A 16288-nucleotide genomic window follows, 5' to 3' on the forward strand; every position below is an offset into this window, starting at 1 on the left:
GCGCAATTGTCAGTTCAAGCGACGCAGTGCCGTATCGCAAAAAATGGCCTGGTCACGAATGGAGCAAATCCTTCCGGGGCTAAAGTGGTTGATGTAAATAAGCACATATGTATGCAGTTTAATGTAAATAAACATGTACATATGCAGTACAAATGGAAAACATGCCAGCATGTGTTTAATATGCATCCATGGAAACATGTGCCCATGCAACTATGCATTTACGCAAAATATGAAAGCGTGCGTCCTTGTAAACACGCATTCATGCAATGTGTCCATGGAAACATGCATTTACTCAATAAGCAAGCATGCGTTTATGAAACGTGTTTATGCAACATTACACAACACGTATCTATGCAGACATGTATAAATATGCATCTTTATGCAATCATGTATCTTTATGCGATCATGTATAACCATGTATATGTATACAAATGTGTATAAACATGCATCTTTATGCAACCATGTATATTTATGCAATCATGAATAAACACGCAACTTTGTACAAACATGTATCTTTATGCAAACATGTATAACCATGTCTATGTGAATATGCAAAAACATGGATCTTTAGCAACCATGCCTTTTAGCAAGTTTTCAAGCATGCACTTGCTTAACTGCAGTTGGCCCCATACTAGTCCTTCAGGATTTAGCCAAGCACATATGCATCCAATACAGCCCCTATGCTGTTTCGGAACAGCAGAAAAAAATAAAGCTTCTGCAGACCAAAAAACACACTATACTGGAGATACAACTCCTAAAAACGCACTCATGCTCATGTTTTTCCAAAACGTGTATATTTAAACATGCATTTAAGCAACAAGTTTGCAAGCATGTATATTATGTTACACTTGCCTAACGAGCAGTCAACAACACTTTAAAGTGAACTACTAACCATCCAGGGGTGTATCAACTTACAGTTGTACAGTCCCCCCAGATAAGCAGTAAATATGCAGCATATAATCATGACTTGTCTGTCACACAGTTCTCCCACAGCAAGTACTCACACTTTGTTAGTATCCGTGGGCTGCTGCTATGTCTCCAGAGGCCCTGCTGAACCTGTTGCCACATGGCATCATGGCTGCCCTTCCACTATAAAATATAGGCCAAATTGAGTAAGCCTGTGCCCTCTAGTGGCTGGAGAAGAACAGAAGCTCACATGACTAAGAAGTACATAGCATGATTAAACAGCACACTGCTCCCAGTGGCCACAGAAAGAACAGACAGTCAGATCTGTCCCATTTTTTTTTTTTCAAAAAAAGGGAAACTGCAAAGATGCAGACTTGCCATTCCTGTTGCAGGACTCTGAACATAAAACAGGAGTCAAATCTTCACCCATCACGGCAATCTTTGTTATAAAAGACCTTCAGAGATTGGGTCCCCCTTAATTCAGGGTCCACTCCCCTGGACCTGTATAGCACCTTGGTCAGAACAAACACTGCACAGAGTTCCATTACGCAAGCTCCAGCACCGTAAGGCTGCATTACAGACAAACCTTGAGGAATCTTCTCTCCTTCCAATGAGGCTCAGGTACCATTCATTTTGGCTGACAGCCTTTTCAAATGGATCAGATTGAAGTCCATGATTCTTAATAGAACCGTCCAGACCTCCAAGTATGCTCCAAGAGCACATGAATCACATCAGTAACCACCACCTTACAGACCTGGCAAAAAAACTGATGTACTTCATGTGTTGGAGGGGTTATATAGGGGAGGACTCCTGTTGGATTGATCTACCAGTGTCAATTCACCTATAGGTGGCGTATAACCCAAGTAGTATAATATAATAACTGGCACTGTGTCCTGTGATGTATGGTAAAGAAATGAAGAGAGTATGGCACAACTGAAAATCTACCAAGACATGGCCGTCCACCTAAACCGACAGGCCAGGCAAGGAGAGCATTCATCGGAGAAGCAGCCAAGAGGCCCATGGTGATTCTGGAGGACCTGCAGAGATCCACAGCTCAGCTGGGAGAATCTGTCCACAAGACAACTATTAGTCGTGCTCTCCACAAATCTGGCCTTTATGGAAGAGTGACAAAAAGAAAGACATTGTTGAAAGAAAGCCATAAGAAGTTTTGTTTGCGGGAAGCCATGTGGGGGACACAGCAAACATTTGGAAGAAGGGGCTCTGGTCAGATGAGACCAAAATTCAACTTTTTGGCCTAAAAGCAAAAAACGCTGTGTGTGGTGGAAAACAAACACTGCACATCACCCTGAAAGTGGTTGTAAACCCTCCCCCACAACTTTGTCCCATGTAAATCAGCATAAAAAACCCTAATGATTACTGCTTGTAGATCTCTCCTTACTTGCTTAGTATTGTTGTAATCCTTGTTCTGTAGAATGAAGTCACTGAGCATGCCCAGATCTCCCCTGATTTAAGGCACAATGTCTTATCTATCTGTTATCAGGACTTCCTACGGCACAACACTGAACTCTGCTAATCACTCAGAGCTTCCTCCTAACCACCATGTGACCTCACATACAGTCTAAACGTGGCCATTACTGCAGTTTTATCAGTTGAAGCTGAGAAGTCTGACAAAGGGAAACATTAGACATAGGCACAAGTAAATACTATGAAATAAACAAGTAAGCTATGAACAGGGAAGCAGGGTTGACATAAAAACGTTGGATTGAGAAGGAGGGTTGGTTAACAGTACAGGAAGTGCTCAATGTAAGGGCGGAAATACACTCCACTGTGTACTCAGAAAACAATACTTAAGATGGTGCTGCCTAACCCCTGGAAACAAGTTTTTTTAAAGTTTATTTAAACAGTAAGTAATATGCGATTTGGGCTGGATTACAGCGGCTATAGTCTGATAATGACTTCTTATAATGGACTAAATGAAAAGAAGCATCAGAGTGGGAGAGTTTACTTCCTCTTGAACACACCATCCCCACCGGGAAACATGGTAGTGGCAGCATAATGTTGTGGGGATGCTTTTCTTCAGCAGGGACAGGGAAACTGGTCAGAGTTGATGGGAAGATGGATGGAGCCAAATACAGGGCAATTGTAGAAGAAAATCTGTTAGAGTCTGCAAAAGACTTGAGTTCACCTTCCAGAAGGACAACGATCCTAAACATACAGCCAGAGCTACAATGAAATGGGTTAGATCAAAGCATATTCGTGCGTTAGAATGGACTTGGAAATTGCTGTTTACAGATGATTTCCATCCAATCTGACAGAGCTTGAGCTATTTTGAAAATTATGAATGGGCAAAAGTGCCACTCTCTAGATGTGCAAAGCTGGTAGAGACATCCCCAAAAAGACTTGCAGCTGTAATTGCAGTAAAAGATGGTTCTACAAAGTTTTGACTCAGGGGGGCTGAATACAAATACACCCCACACTTTTCACATATTTGTAAAACATTTTGAATACCATTTATCATTTTCTTTCCACTTTACAATGATGTGCCACTTTGTGTTGGTCTATTAAATAAAATGCCACTGGTAATACTGTTTTTGGTTGTAACATGACAAAATGTGGAGAATTTCAAGGGGTATGAATACTTTTTCAAAGCGCTGTATATCCTTCCTCTGAATTATTCAGCTGTGTATGTTCTGATAAGTGCTAAATATTAGGAGATCATATGACACTGGCTATGTAGTCAAATTCTATTAAAATTTATAGGATTCTTTTGACTGAGTGGTAAACACAAAATATTCATATGAAATATTTAATAGGTATACAGATAAACAATAATAAAGCTTTTTTGACCATACTTCTCTTTTGGGTCACAGGAATGAACTTGTGCTCTCTTGTGACCCAGAATCAGACAACAGCAGGCTAAAGCCCACGGTTGGCTGATGCAACAGAGCCATTCGGGCTCTGGAAGGAACCCGACCAGATTGTTGGGATCCACCCAGATGCCTGATCAGCAGCTGGCTCAGAGAGCGGCTGAGAGTCTGAGCTAGCAGCTCCCTCACCTCTCCTTCCCGGCTCTCCAGTGAGCACTGGAGGGGCAGAGCAGAGAGCAATGACTGTAAGTCACCACTCTCTGCTATGGGAAGGCCAAGAATTGAACGATGAGCAGCCATTTGAGTGCTCAATTCTGGGGCTTAGAGCCCGTGGGGGAACAGCTGCAGCATCACACCGATGCTGCAGCATGGGAGTGTATATATATATATATATATATATATGTATGTTTGTTTTCCCCAAACTTCTCTTTTAAAAGCTTTAAATCTACAAAACAAGCATATGAAAATAAATCTATTATGCATATAATAGGAACAGGACTATGCTATTCATTGGGCCTTAGTAGTACTCTCAAACTGCTTGTATCCTCTCTATGTCCATTTGCAAATAACCAGCATTGGAGGAATGACTGGTCTATATTCTGATAGTCTGACCCCTGCTTTTGTATATCAATGTCTATCAGTAATCAATGCTTTTATGATACTTACCGCATAGCTAGAAAAATAATGAGATTGGATATGTTAAAGACCACAAACATCAAACATAACATATACAAAAAAAGACAAAAGTCACCTAATAACTTTAAACACAAATACATAACATTTAGGAAAGACTAAGGAAAAATATAATTTAATTTGGATTTGTTGATTATAGAAGAAACATATAGAGGTGGAACTAGCCACTGGCGTGAGCCGAGAGGGTTTTCTCTACTTATGGGCAGGCTATTGTAGAAACAAGTACATATCTATAGCTGCTCAGATATGGGGCAGTGTAAGGTGTAGGAGTTAGCCCTTGTACACACGGTCGGACATTCTGACGGAAAATGTCCGATCGGACCGTGTTGTCGGATAATCCGACCATATGTGGGCTTCATCTGACTTTTTCCGTCGGAATGTCCGACCAACAAAGTTTGAGAGCTGGATATAAACATTTTCCGACAACAGTGTTGTATGGCTGAGTAAACATCAAAGTGTGAGAGCACCGAAAACTGAAAATTGGTCTGGTCAGGAAAGGGGTTTAAGTGCCCAGTGGGTATGTGGTTAAAATAAACATATACTTATCTCTTCATCCACTGTGCAGCTCGTTTTGCACAGCGTGGCCCCGAACATCCTCTTCTTGCCCCCCCCCGGCAGCTCTCATGGCTCCTCCCCACATCAGATAACTCCCTAGGAGAAGCGTTCTCCCGAGGGGGTAACCTTGTGGGGCACGCTGCCGAGTCCAGCATTCGTAGAGTCGCCGAATGTATGACTTGGTCCCGGCGTCATTGGATTTGGATTGACAGCAGTGGGAGCCAATGGCTGCGCTGCTATCAAATCAAGAGCCAAGAACCCTGAGCAGAGAGAGAGCATGTCCCCGGATCAAGTTCCAGGGCTCAGGTAAGTAAAACAAGGGGGGGGGGGGGGGGCTGGGGTCACTGCCAGGTGTTTTTTCACCTTAATGGATAGAATGCATTAAGGTGAAAAAACAAAGCGGTTTACAGCCCCTTTAATGCGTGTCTGGGATTCCATTCAAGTAACAAGTCTGGATGAAATTTTAGGGTCTTTCAAACAACTTAACCCCTAACAAAAGCCCATCACATCAGTTTGGTGGCAGAAGGGTGTGCTTTCATGCCCACATGCCACACATATGCATCAATGGGCAGCTGATGTTTATGTGCGGACAGAATTTTTATTGCGCACTCCCAGCACAAAGTGAGTAATCGAAGGAAGCTCTCGTCAGGCCTAAAGATTGGTAACTGCGGTCACTTAATTGCCGATCCTCTCTGTCCCTCTCCCCCTGGGTGGTCAGAACTGCTTAGCGGGACACCAGGGCGGGCACGAAGAAGAGGTTTAGGATGACAAGAACGAACATCCCGATTTTTCCTATCTCTTTCTGTGCTGTTATACTGTTGAATTAGTACCAGGCCTAATTCCTGTACTAGTCGCAGTAAAAAAAAAAAGCTAATTTTTTTTGTTTTTTGCTAAATATACAATTTAATTTAGTTTTTTGGTATTTTTTTTATAGCTCCCTGGAGTTCAAATTATTTAAAGGTAGGTATATTAGTAAAAAACACAAACACAACCACCACCCATTTCACCTATATTTATCAAAGCAGTTAATCAATTTATTTAACTTATGACCCATATAAGCAACAAATCGATATACAAATGAAGCAGCTAAAGCCTGCAACCAGAAAAGAGGCCCCAACATGAAATAAGTAATCTAGGCTTATTTTAAATATGGCAGCCCTCACAGCATATTCCATCACCCAGTCACACGTGTAAAGTGCAGTAAAAGTTGCCCAAAAGGGGACATAATAAAGTGTAGGCTAGGCCACACCTCCTTTTCTCCAGTAAGGCCACACCCACTGCCCATGAGAAGCGACTTGACCACGCCAATGAGAGTGACACCATGTGATTATTCACGATTAGATTAAAAGAAAGAGAAAAAAAAAAAGATTATAAACAATAATTTTAGTTGACATTAAAAAGCGACACAAAAAGTAGAAGTTGCTGGAAACAAGAAAACAATTAGTTTGTATAATTTTGATTTAAACTCCAGGTAGGGAACGAGGGTTTATCTGGACATAGGTGACGTTAGTCAACATAAATCCTTGGATTACATACCTTATTGTACCACACAACTCTTTGTTTTATGAGTGCCAGAACCAACTCCCAGCTCTGTTCATTGAGAGAGAAAATGCAATGTTGCTTTTGATACAATCATCACTTATGGCTTTTAGGAGAACCACATTGGCATCATAGCCTGTGCTTACACTCTACAATTTATATAGCAAATACAAAAACACATCTATGATAGACCAGGATTTTTAGAGGCCACTGGTGAAAATATATTATATAGAAAACATTAAACGCATAATATTAGATTTATAATGGAACTTTGTAACAAATTAACAATTTTAAATTGATTCACTGATTTCAGCATAGGACAGGTATTGATACCCCGTCATGCCCTCACTACTGTCTGCGGTGGGAAGGCATCTCTACTCATCTTCAGCCTCACTCTAGTCGGCTTAAAGGAAGCCTTTCCCTAAAGAAACATGGACACTTCTATTTCTGAAAGCATTCTTAAAATTTACAAGATTTTTTCACACCTGTCTAAAATGTTTGCACTGTAGTGTGTGTGTGCGTGTGCGTGTGTGTCCATTGCCTGGCACATTTAAAGTCTAATATTTACCTCTGTGCTATATGGATGGGAGGTGTTCATTAAATTGAGGAATGGTGCCCATAGAGAGAGAGTGATCTCCAAACTGCGGGTCCTGGGCCGGATGTGGACTTTTGCTCGTCTATATCCGACCCTTGGGGCAGCATTTCATCCATTGACACCAACGATGGAGCACCATTCCCCCAACCGACACCAACGATGGAGCTCCATTCCCCCAACCGACACCAACGATGGAGCTCCATTCCCCCAACCGACACCAACGATGGAGCTCCATTCCCCCAACCGACACCAACGATGGAGCTCCATTCCCCCAACCGACACCAACGATGGAGCTCCATTCCCCCAACCGACACCAACGATGGAGCTCCATTCCCCCAACCGACACCAACGATGGAGCTCCATTCCCCCAACCGACACCAACGATGGAGCACCATCCCCCCAACCGACACCAACGACAGAGCACCATCCCCCCAACCGACACCAACGATGGAGCACCATTCCCCTAACCAACACCAACGATGGAGCACCATTCCCCCAACCGACACCAATCATTGAGCACCATTCCCCCAACTGACACCAATCATGGAGCACCATTCCCCCAACTGACACCAATCATGGAGCACCATTCCCCCAACTGACACCAATCATGGAGCACCATTCCCCCAACTGACACCAATCATGCTGTATAATGATGAAGGCAATATTCCTCTCACTGATACAATGGGTCATGATTCCTCCCATTAAAACCAACAATGGGGCACTGTTTACTTCCACTGACGCCAGGACATTTTCTACCCCCACTGGCCATAGTCTAGCCCTCTAAAGCCTGAAGGACAGTAAACTGGCTCTTTGTTTAAAAGTTTGGAGACCCCCAACCATAGAGCCCCTCAAGAAAGTATAAGATGAAATCACCATTTTTTAATTTCTAGATATAAATATGTTAATCTGGTCATATTTAATACAGTTATACTATACTTTTATTATTCATAAATTATTATAAATTTTCCTTTCTTTTTTAGAATTTTCTACTATAGATCTTATACATGCAGTATTAGGCTGGTAGCTTTCTTGAAGCATGAATTAAAAATGCATCTCATAGGTACAGTATTTTCATCTTATATTATCTACTGTCAAATGTTTCTGCATATGCGATGCCCATAAAATGCGTTGAATAATCCTGTGACTTTTACTGGAGCAACAAATTAAAAATAATCAACTAGATCTAATGAACTATTGTCTAAATAAATATTAGACGCTTTTACTTCTTGATCATATTTTCTGCTCTGTGGCCAGAGCTAGACCTGTACACATGTGGATTTCCAAACATGTTGGAAAATCTCCTTTTTGAAATAATGAGCACCTCTGACCGGGACAGGGAAAGGGAAAACCTGCCTCCTTTTCTGTGACTGATGGTAATTGCAGCCCTGCTTCCGATCACTGGCGACATTTTACAACATCCTGGCAGACTGCAGACAGGCTTTCCATTAGAAGGAATTACAGACACTCTAACCTGTATACACTATCAGCACTGCCTCCTATTGTAGTGTCCCCCCTCTGTGTATGGTTCATAAAAATAAACACTGCAAATGCAGGCGGTCCCCAGGTTACAAACAAGCTAGGGTCTGTAGGTTTGTTCTTAAAGTGGTTGTATACCCTTACAAACCACTTTGACCTACAGGTAAGCCTAGATTAAGGCTTACCTGTAGGTCCGAGAAATATCTCCTAAACCTATACGGTTTAGGAGATATTTCCAAAAAGACAGCCACCGCTGTATACAGCGCATGCGCCGTAGACAGCGGCGCGCAGGCGCACTGGGCAGGCCGCAGATCGCGGCAATATGCCGCGAGTATCGGCTCCCGTGCGCATGCGCGGGAGTGACGTCATCGCTGCTCCAGTGAATCACAACGCCGGAGCAGCGAGACCCGGAAGTCACTCCGGGATCCATGGCAGCAGCAGACATGAAGACATGAAAACGGAGGACCGCTTCGGGGGCTTCGTTCTCAGGTAAGTTATTCATAATGAGCTAGTATGCTTTTGCCTTGCAGGTTGCTCCCCCCCATGGGTTTACAACCACTTTAAGTTGAATCTGTCTGTAAGTCGGAACAGGTACATTTTTTAAGTGTAGCTCCAGCCAAAAAAAAAAAGATTTTTAAGCTTTTTGGATAGCATAGGGAAGGGCTATCATCACCCCTGTGACGTTCGTTTTGCTGTCTGTTCACAAGATTTCATCTCACTTTCTGTCCCAATGACAATTGGATTTTGAAAATTTTGGGTTGTTGTGGAAACATTGGGGATAAAGCATAAGTGGAGGTACCTTTTTTCCCCATAATAACCCTCAGGCTGCCTTCACATTGGGGTGATGTGGATGCCGGCGGTAAAACGTCGCTATTTTTAATGCCACTTTACCATCGTTTTAGCGGCGCTATTCGGCCGGTTAGCGGGGCGGTTTTAACCCCCACTAACGGCTGAAAAGGGTTAAAACCAACTGCAAAGTGCCTCTGCAGTTGGCGGCGGTATACAACGCTCCTTCACCGCTCCAAAGATGCTGCTTGCAGGGAGTTTTTTTTTAATGTCCTGCAAGTGCACCGCTCCAGTGTGAAAGCCATCGGGCTTTCACACTGGAGACACAGCAGTGGCTGTTTCAGGGTGCTTTGCAGGTGCCATTTTTAGCGCTATAGCACCTGCAAAGCGCCCCAGTGTGAAAGGGGTCTTACAGAGTGAATTTCCCTTCCTAGGGGTAGATTTCCTCTCACTTCCTGTTGTCTCCCAGTTTGTAAGTAGGAGTAGTTTGTAACTAGGGGACCGCCTGTACCTGATTTCAGAGCCGAGATTGCAATCACATGACCGTCTGTTTAAAAAAAAGAAAGAAAAAAATTCTCCAGGTCCCTTGTGTTCAGTGGGTGTCGGGAGACAGAAAGCGGACTATTTAATCACTTTCGGGTTTAGGCCGATTCATCCGTAGCAACGCTCCAGACCGGGCCCAGTGTATTGCTATAAAAATGGCCGGCCCACAGTTGCATGGAGCGTTTCTGTGGATTCATCCGTCTAAACCCTAAAGTGATTAAATAGTCCGTATTCTGTCCCCTGGCACCCACTGAACACAGGGGACCCATAGAAGTTTTTTTTTTTTAAATAGTTGCACAGCGGGGGGGGGGGGGGATTAGCTCATTGGTGCACAGAATTTTGGAGTCCCTGCCCTCTCTACCCTTGGACCCCTCATTTAGTTTGCAGAGGCATCAGCTGGTGGAGGGAAGGAGGAGACAATAAGAAGAAGCGACAGCTGGCGGGATGGGGAGGAGGAAGTGGGGAGGGGAATCCCGCTGACAGCTGAAATGTCGTTAGTTAGGGACGCGGCGGCTCCTTAACTGATAATTGCCAGCATTCTTTTCTTTACATTTCAGCTGTCAACGCTGACAGCTGAAAGAACCGAGCTTGAAAGTATCAGTTTCTAGTACTGGAGCAATTACACGAGTACCGATACCCATGCAAATGCTTAGTATCTTTTATGTTGTATTGCTTTTACTGTTTTACTGTAGTTTTACATGTAGTTTTATGGAGATTTGTTTTGGAGATCTGCTCTTCCCATCTCTCTTCCCCCCCCCCCCCCATTTCTTTTCTGGGGGTATATGGGAAGTATACATTCACGTTGATGCAGATACTTTGTAATCCACCAATTTATGGTTTATTGGGATAAAGCATTGAAAAGCATTGCACCAGCGATCAGCAGATCGCTGATGCCATGCATGTCTGCCGCAGACTTTCAGTCTAAGCTGTCTGTCCCGTACATCATACGGGCAGGCAGTTTCCCACTGATAGGAAGAATCAATGAAAAACTACCACAGTGCTTAAAAGGGCTATGGTAGTTCATCGAGGCTGCATAGGCTGTCGGCAGTTGTCCATTTACACTGTAAATGAATGACGCGGGCAGAGCCCCGCACAGCCGCACTTTATTTAGATTGCGGCAGCTAGCGTGGGGAATAAGATCCCCCCACTCCCTGCCAAAACGGTTGATAGGGAGGGGGGTGGGGGGTACAGGGGCCGGTACATTTGTAAAATGTTACAGCTTGAAATGTTACAGCTTAAATATATCATTTAACACTATAAATTCAAACCCATCAAATCTTGTGCAGCTCTAAAATTTGTTGGTATGGTTTATTGAAAATTGCACTTCCCCCCTCCTCACTGAAAGTAGTATATGTGATTGCATAAGGCAGGGATGCCCAACCTTTCGAAGAGTGAGGGCCACTTAAGTGACTTGGTAACCAGTCGTGGGCCACAATGTGTGGAGCGGGCGGATGACAGGTCTGTGTCCACTCTGCATATAGAGAGCAGACCCAGATTCAACCCACTCTACTCTGTGGGCATTCGAAGTAGGTGGTGCACCTGCGGATCAGTTTGAAAGCAGCCCAGTACCCACTGCAGAACAGATATGGCCATATTTGGTATCACTCTGCCTGTGACAGGAGCTAGCGCTATACAGGAAGCATTGGCTTATGCTCTGCTCCACAGCCGATTGCTTTCTCCATCGCCGGCTTCATTCACAGTGAGGCTCTAGGATGACGGATCGTGATCCAGGCTTGCCAACCAGCCATCCCAGACCAAGAGGTTGCGGGCCACATCAGAGGGCTCCGCGGCCCACATGTGGTCCCCGGGCCACTGGTTGGACACTCCTGGCATAAGGGAATGTGTTTGGAACATGTGCATATAGCTTAAAGTGTCAATACAACATTTTAGCTCTTGTGGCATGATCCCCACTTTTGTGGTCCTGTTTTTACTTGTAAGTATAGATAATAGTTCCACTGAAAACAGCAGCTGAGCCCAAAGAACTTTACTGGATCTGCATAGCAGTACTCTAAATGAAAGTATTCATTGTGATTAAGGATTCTATTTAGGGGATATGTAGGGCATTTGTAGCTCTTGAAAGCCTCCCCTCAAAAAGCACTACACCTAACACCACTTCTGCTAATTTACTAACTACAACGTAATTTTAAATGCTCATTTAAAAAAAACTTACTGCTGTACGATAATAAAGTAATATACATTCTAGAGATATGTATATAGGCAATTACCTTCACCACTTTTGGAGTTCCTCTTTTTCTTTTTGTTCTTGGAAGAGCCTTTTCTGACCTTGCAATCATCAGAAGTTTGGACAGGAGCGGCCGATTCTGAAGATTTGTTTACAGAGTCATCAGTTAATAGGTTTTCTTTAGTTTGTGAGACAACGTCTAGCGACTCATTTGTGGACGCATCGGGAGGACCGTTGTTATAAACCTGTGTCCCATTTGTCTGATCTGGTGAGGGAACATCAGAAGTCTTCTCATTAGAAGAGACATCCGTGTTCCCATTAAGTGATGATGTGAGCATGTTGGCAGTATCTTTATCTTGAGCTGGTGGGGAAACCTCTACACTCTTACCCTTCTTATTTATGGAGCACACTTCAGCCACGCTAACCTCCTCAGCTAACCCTGAAATAAGAAACACATTCCCACTGTCCTCTTCCTTCAAAGAACTTGGTTCTGGGTCCTGAGTTGGCAAAACACCATCAGCCACTGATATATTTTCCTCAGAAGGCACATCTGCTAAATTATTGTTGGAAAGGCCATCAACCACTGAAGTTGGCCATCCAATAGAAGCACTAACTGAAGAATGTATTTGATCATGCACAATTCCTTTATTACAAATGTCTTTTTCTGCACTCTGGATGTTGTTATTATTCAGAACATCTGTGATTTTGGAGTCCACTTCATCTGACTGGTATTGGTGACTCGTCTCAGATGCACAAGCACCTACATGAGATAGAACATTGGTTCGTGTAGGTTTTTGAGAATTCAGTGTTGTATCTTCTTGGCATCCAATAGTACTTGTATTCTTTGAGATAACTCCTTCACAAGACTGAACCTGCATACTGCCTGGAAGACTTTTTTCCAGATTGGCCTCATTAATGAGATGTGTGGTTGGACCCAAGATAACACTCCGTATATCATCAGTGTTCTCCAAGCAACATTTAGCGACTTGGTTTGTAGGACATAAAGGCTCTTCTTCTACCTTGACATGGTCTTTTGGTTCAATATGACCCACATTATTTTTGTCCTCAGTTGGCAGAGAAGATTTAGAGACAATTTCATCAACTGTTGTGGAAGGACCGTCATTAGTGGTCTCTTTTGCATCCCCATTCAACAATTGCACAGGTTTGCCTTCGTAAAAACAAGACCAGACAGTTTTAGTGGATTCATATAACACTAGTAAGTAGCGCACATAAACATGCGACACCAAGCAATTTGTTATACTTGCCACTGGGCATGCAATAAAGTTAGGGAAAGCATTTTAGAAGCAAAAAAATAAAATAAAAAAAATCAAGCAAGTTAGTTTATTTCCTGGCATGCAGAGAACCAGACAAGATATTTATATCATATCAAGAACAGACAACATAGCAAAATCTTTTTTATTTTTTAGCATGCAAATGAGATAAATTCTTCTTTTTGGTAAATGAAACAGAGAAACTCATATTGCACATCCTAATCTGAAATGTATTCTTATTTACAAAATAAATAGGACTATTCTAACCATTACTACCATTATTTATTTTTTTTTTTTAACAAAATAATACATTTTATTCCAACTCTTGTACCATCTGTTTACCCGTTTTATTTCTGTACAATATGGAAAAAAAAAAAACTAAAAAATTTCCTGTTACTAAAGATAGCATATTCTGGTGTATATGAAAAATTGTAATTTATACTTCTCACAAAAATGGAAGTTGCAATCTTGTGTTTTGTCCAAATATTCAGCTATTATTGGGACAAGGAATGCGTGACATCACTAAAGCACAACATAGATGACCGGCTCTAGGAACTGAATATTCTAGACTGCTTCTTGCATACAGAAACCCAATGTCCCTCTTTTATATGACACATAATGGGTCTCATTAACAAAAATGCCCCCCCCCCCCCCGGAATGTCAGTCCCAAAGTCTGTTCTTTGCAATAGGCTAAATGGTCGCATATCACACCCTCAAGAGGGAAGCTTGTACAGAATGTGCAGTAGACCGGAGGGCTTTTAACCCCATAATAAATACCCATGTTTTGGGTTAATTGGTGCTGCGTCCGATTCTTTGCCAGATCTTCACTGCTCTCTGAAATCTAAGCAAAGAATTAAATCTTATTCCTTGTACTACCATAGAAGATGGCACTTGAATTTCAAGAAGAGCCAAGTGGATCAACGACCTGCAAGTTCTCTATTCATTTATTTTGTGTATCCACTGAACGGGCATATGATACAGTATTTACACTGACCTTCTACTGGATAGAATATATAGAGACTTCATTTGGGCCAGTCACAAGAGTAGGTTAGTTAATTGACCTGCTATAGCTATGCAAGGGGTAATGGATACATTTTTTTCCAGCTAGGGTCAAAGGCAAAATTTGAAGTATTATGGGAGGATAAAATCCCGTCTACTCATTCGAAATTGGAGAACGTTCCTTTAGGTGGGCTACCCTTCAAATGAGACTATTATTATTATTAATTTGATGCTAACTTGTCCATTTATGTGCTTTTTTGTGTTACATTTTCCTTCTCCGTGAAAGCAAAAACCAACATACTTGCATACGTTTTATCAACGAAGCTAGCATCCAAACAGGTCCTCAAGGTTACGCCACTAACCTACAGTACTGTATATAGACAGAGCACCCTAAAATTTTGGGTACCACTAAAGTTATTAAAAAGAAAAAGTCGTATATCTTCCGTAAATTTTTCTCACAATACATTTGCATCAATCAAGCGTGATTAATCAAAGCAAATGCATTGTAGGAAAGTGTGCAAAAAAGTTAGCCTGTTGCTACTCTAATCACAGGGGTAAGCAACAAAATTGACCTCCTACTGCTTTTGTCAATGTGTCACTACTGCAATTTTTTTATGGGCATACAATTGATCCCTGTATCTCAAACATAAGCAAGAAACAAAAAGAATATATGTAAACAATGCACACGCAGAGCCTACAAACTATGCAAGCAAGCAGGCAATTTTTTTTTTTCCCCAAAGAAGATTGTAAAAGCGTCAGCATGCAAACAAGCTCAGAGAGACACCTAGTCCAGAAATGTCTGCAAGAAAGCCACTAGTCTCTGTTTAGCGTAAGGTTTGGGAGGTGTGATCTCCTGGGCGAGACGGCAGATCTCATACCTAATTCTGTAGGACGTTTTGTGCCCAATTCATTTGTAGAAGGTTTGAGGGCCCCATCTTCCGTTTTGTTTTTTGCAGTCTTGCGTAGCTGGAAACCTTTTTTGATATCTGCCAGCAAGGCGTCGATAATACAGCCTTCTTCCAACTTAACAGCACCTTTTCGAACTAGACAGTGCAAAAAAAAATTAAAAATAGATAAATACAATAACCCACATTTTTATATCACAATGCACCAATATACCGGGTAACAATTATTCTGTGAAGGTAGGGAAGACCCACTATTTTTACCTATTTTTTTTTAAATGATGGCCTGGTATACATATTGTATATTTACCATGTTCAGTTTAAGGGGTACTAACCCTTTCCATTTGATTTTGAATTACTGTATTTATTGGCGTATAACACTCACCTTTTCACACTGAAAATCGGACGCAAATAGTGTGTGCATGTTATATGCCGATACTGCAGTTTGGACTGCCTAGGAGGGAACGGGGAGGGGGTGGGGTGAGACCCATCAGATTACATACAGTGGCCTCTCCAATAGGAAGTCCCTTCTCCTGGGCCGGCAATGGACCAGTGTTCTGTCTATCACAGAACTTTGTATTAAAGCGGGGCTCCACCCTAAAGTGGAACTTCCGCTCATCGGAACCCTCCCCCCCTCCGGCGCCACAATTGGCACCTTTCAGGGGGGAGGGGGGTGCAGATACCTGTACAGTACAGGTATTTGCACCCACTTCCGGCATAAATATCCACAGAATCTGCGGATATTTATGCCACTTCCTGCCAGTCCCCCGCTGTCCGCTGGGAACCACAGGGATCCCAGGGACAGCGGGGACCATCCTTATTGCGCAGCGCGATTCGCGCATGCGCAGTAGGGAACCGGGAAGTGAAGCCGCAAGGCTCCACTTCTTGATTCCCATACCCAAGATGGCGGCGGCAGCACCCGAGAGGCGATCGAGAGATCTAATCTAATCGATTTAATTCGACGGCGCTCGTCCCGCCCCATCCCTGTCCCCTTCAAGGCAGCAGTAAATCGG

The 16288-nt window shown here is 42.8% G+C and overlaps 1 protein-coding gene across 3 annotated transcripts in view; it reads right to left on the reverse strand.

Annotated features, from left to right (window-relative positions):
* The window catches only part of INF2 (inverted formin 2), a 188674-nt gene that overhangs the window by 4156 nt on the left and 168230 nt on the right, over positions 1–16288 (reverse strand). Inside the window, exons 20-22 of one of the 3 annotated variants that reach the window (XM_077466807.1) lie at positions 15252–15416; positions 12147–13271; positions 6519–6572 (exon numbers count right to left, since the gene is read on the reverse strand). The exons of 1 other annotated variant lie outside the window; for it this stretch is intronic. In XM_077466807.1, coding sequence (XP_077322933.1) covers positions 6520–6572; positions 12147–13271; positions 15252–15416 — 1343 coding nt within the window. In that variant the 3' untranslated portion in view covers position 6519. The remainder of the gene's footprint in view (positions 1–6518; positions 6573–12146; positions 13272–15251; positions 15417–16288) is intronic. One more of the 3 variants, XM_077466808.1, reaches the window with a different exon arrangement.

Source organism: Lithobates pipiens, unplaced genomic scaffold (genome assembly GCF_037356315.1).
Source record: "Lithobates pipiens isolate NorthernLeopardFrog02 unplaced genomic scaffold, aLitPip1_a1.2 Scaffold_37, whole genome shotgun sequence".
Classification (NCBI taxonomy): Eukaryota; Metazoa; Chordata; class Amphibia; order Anura; family Ranidae; genus Lithobates; species Lithobates pipiens.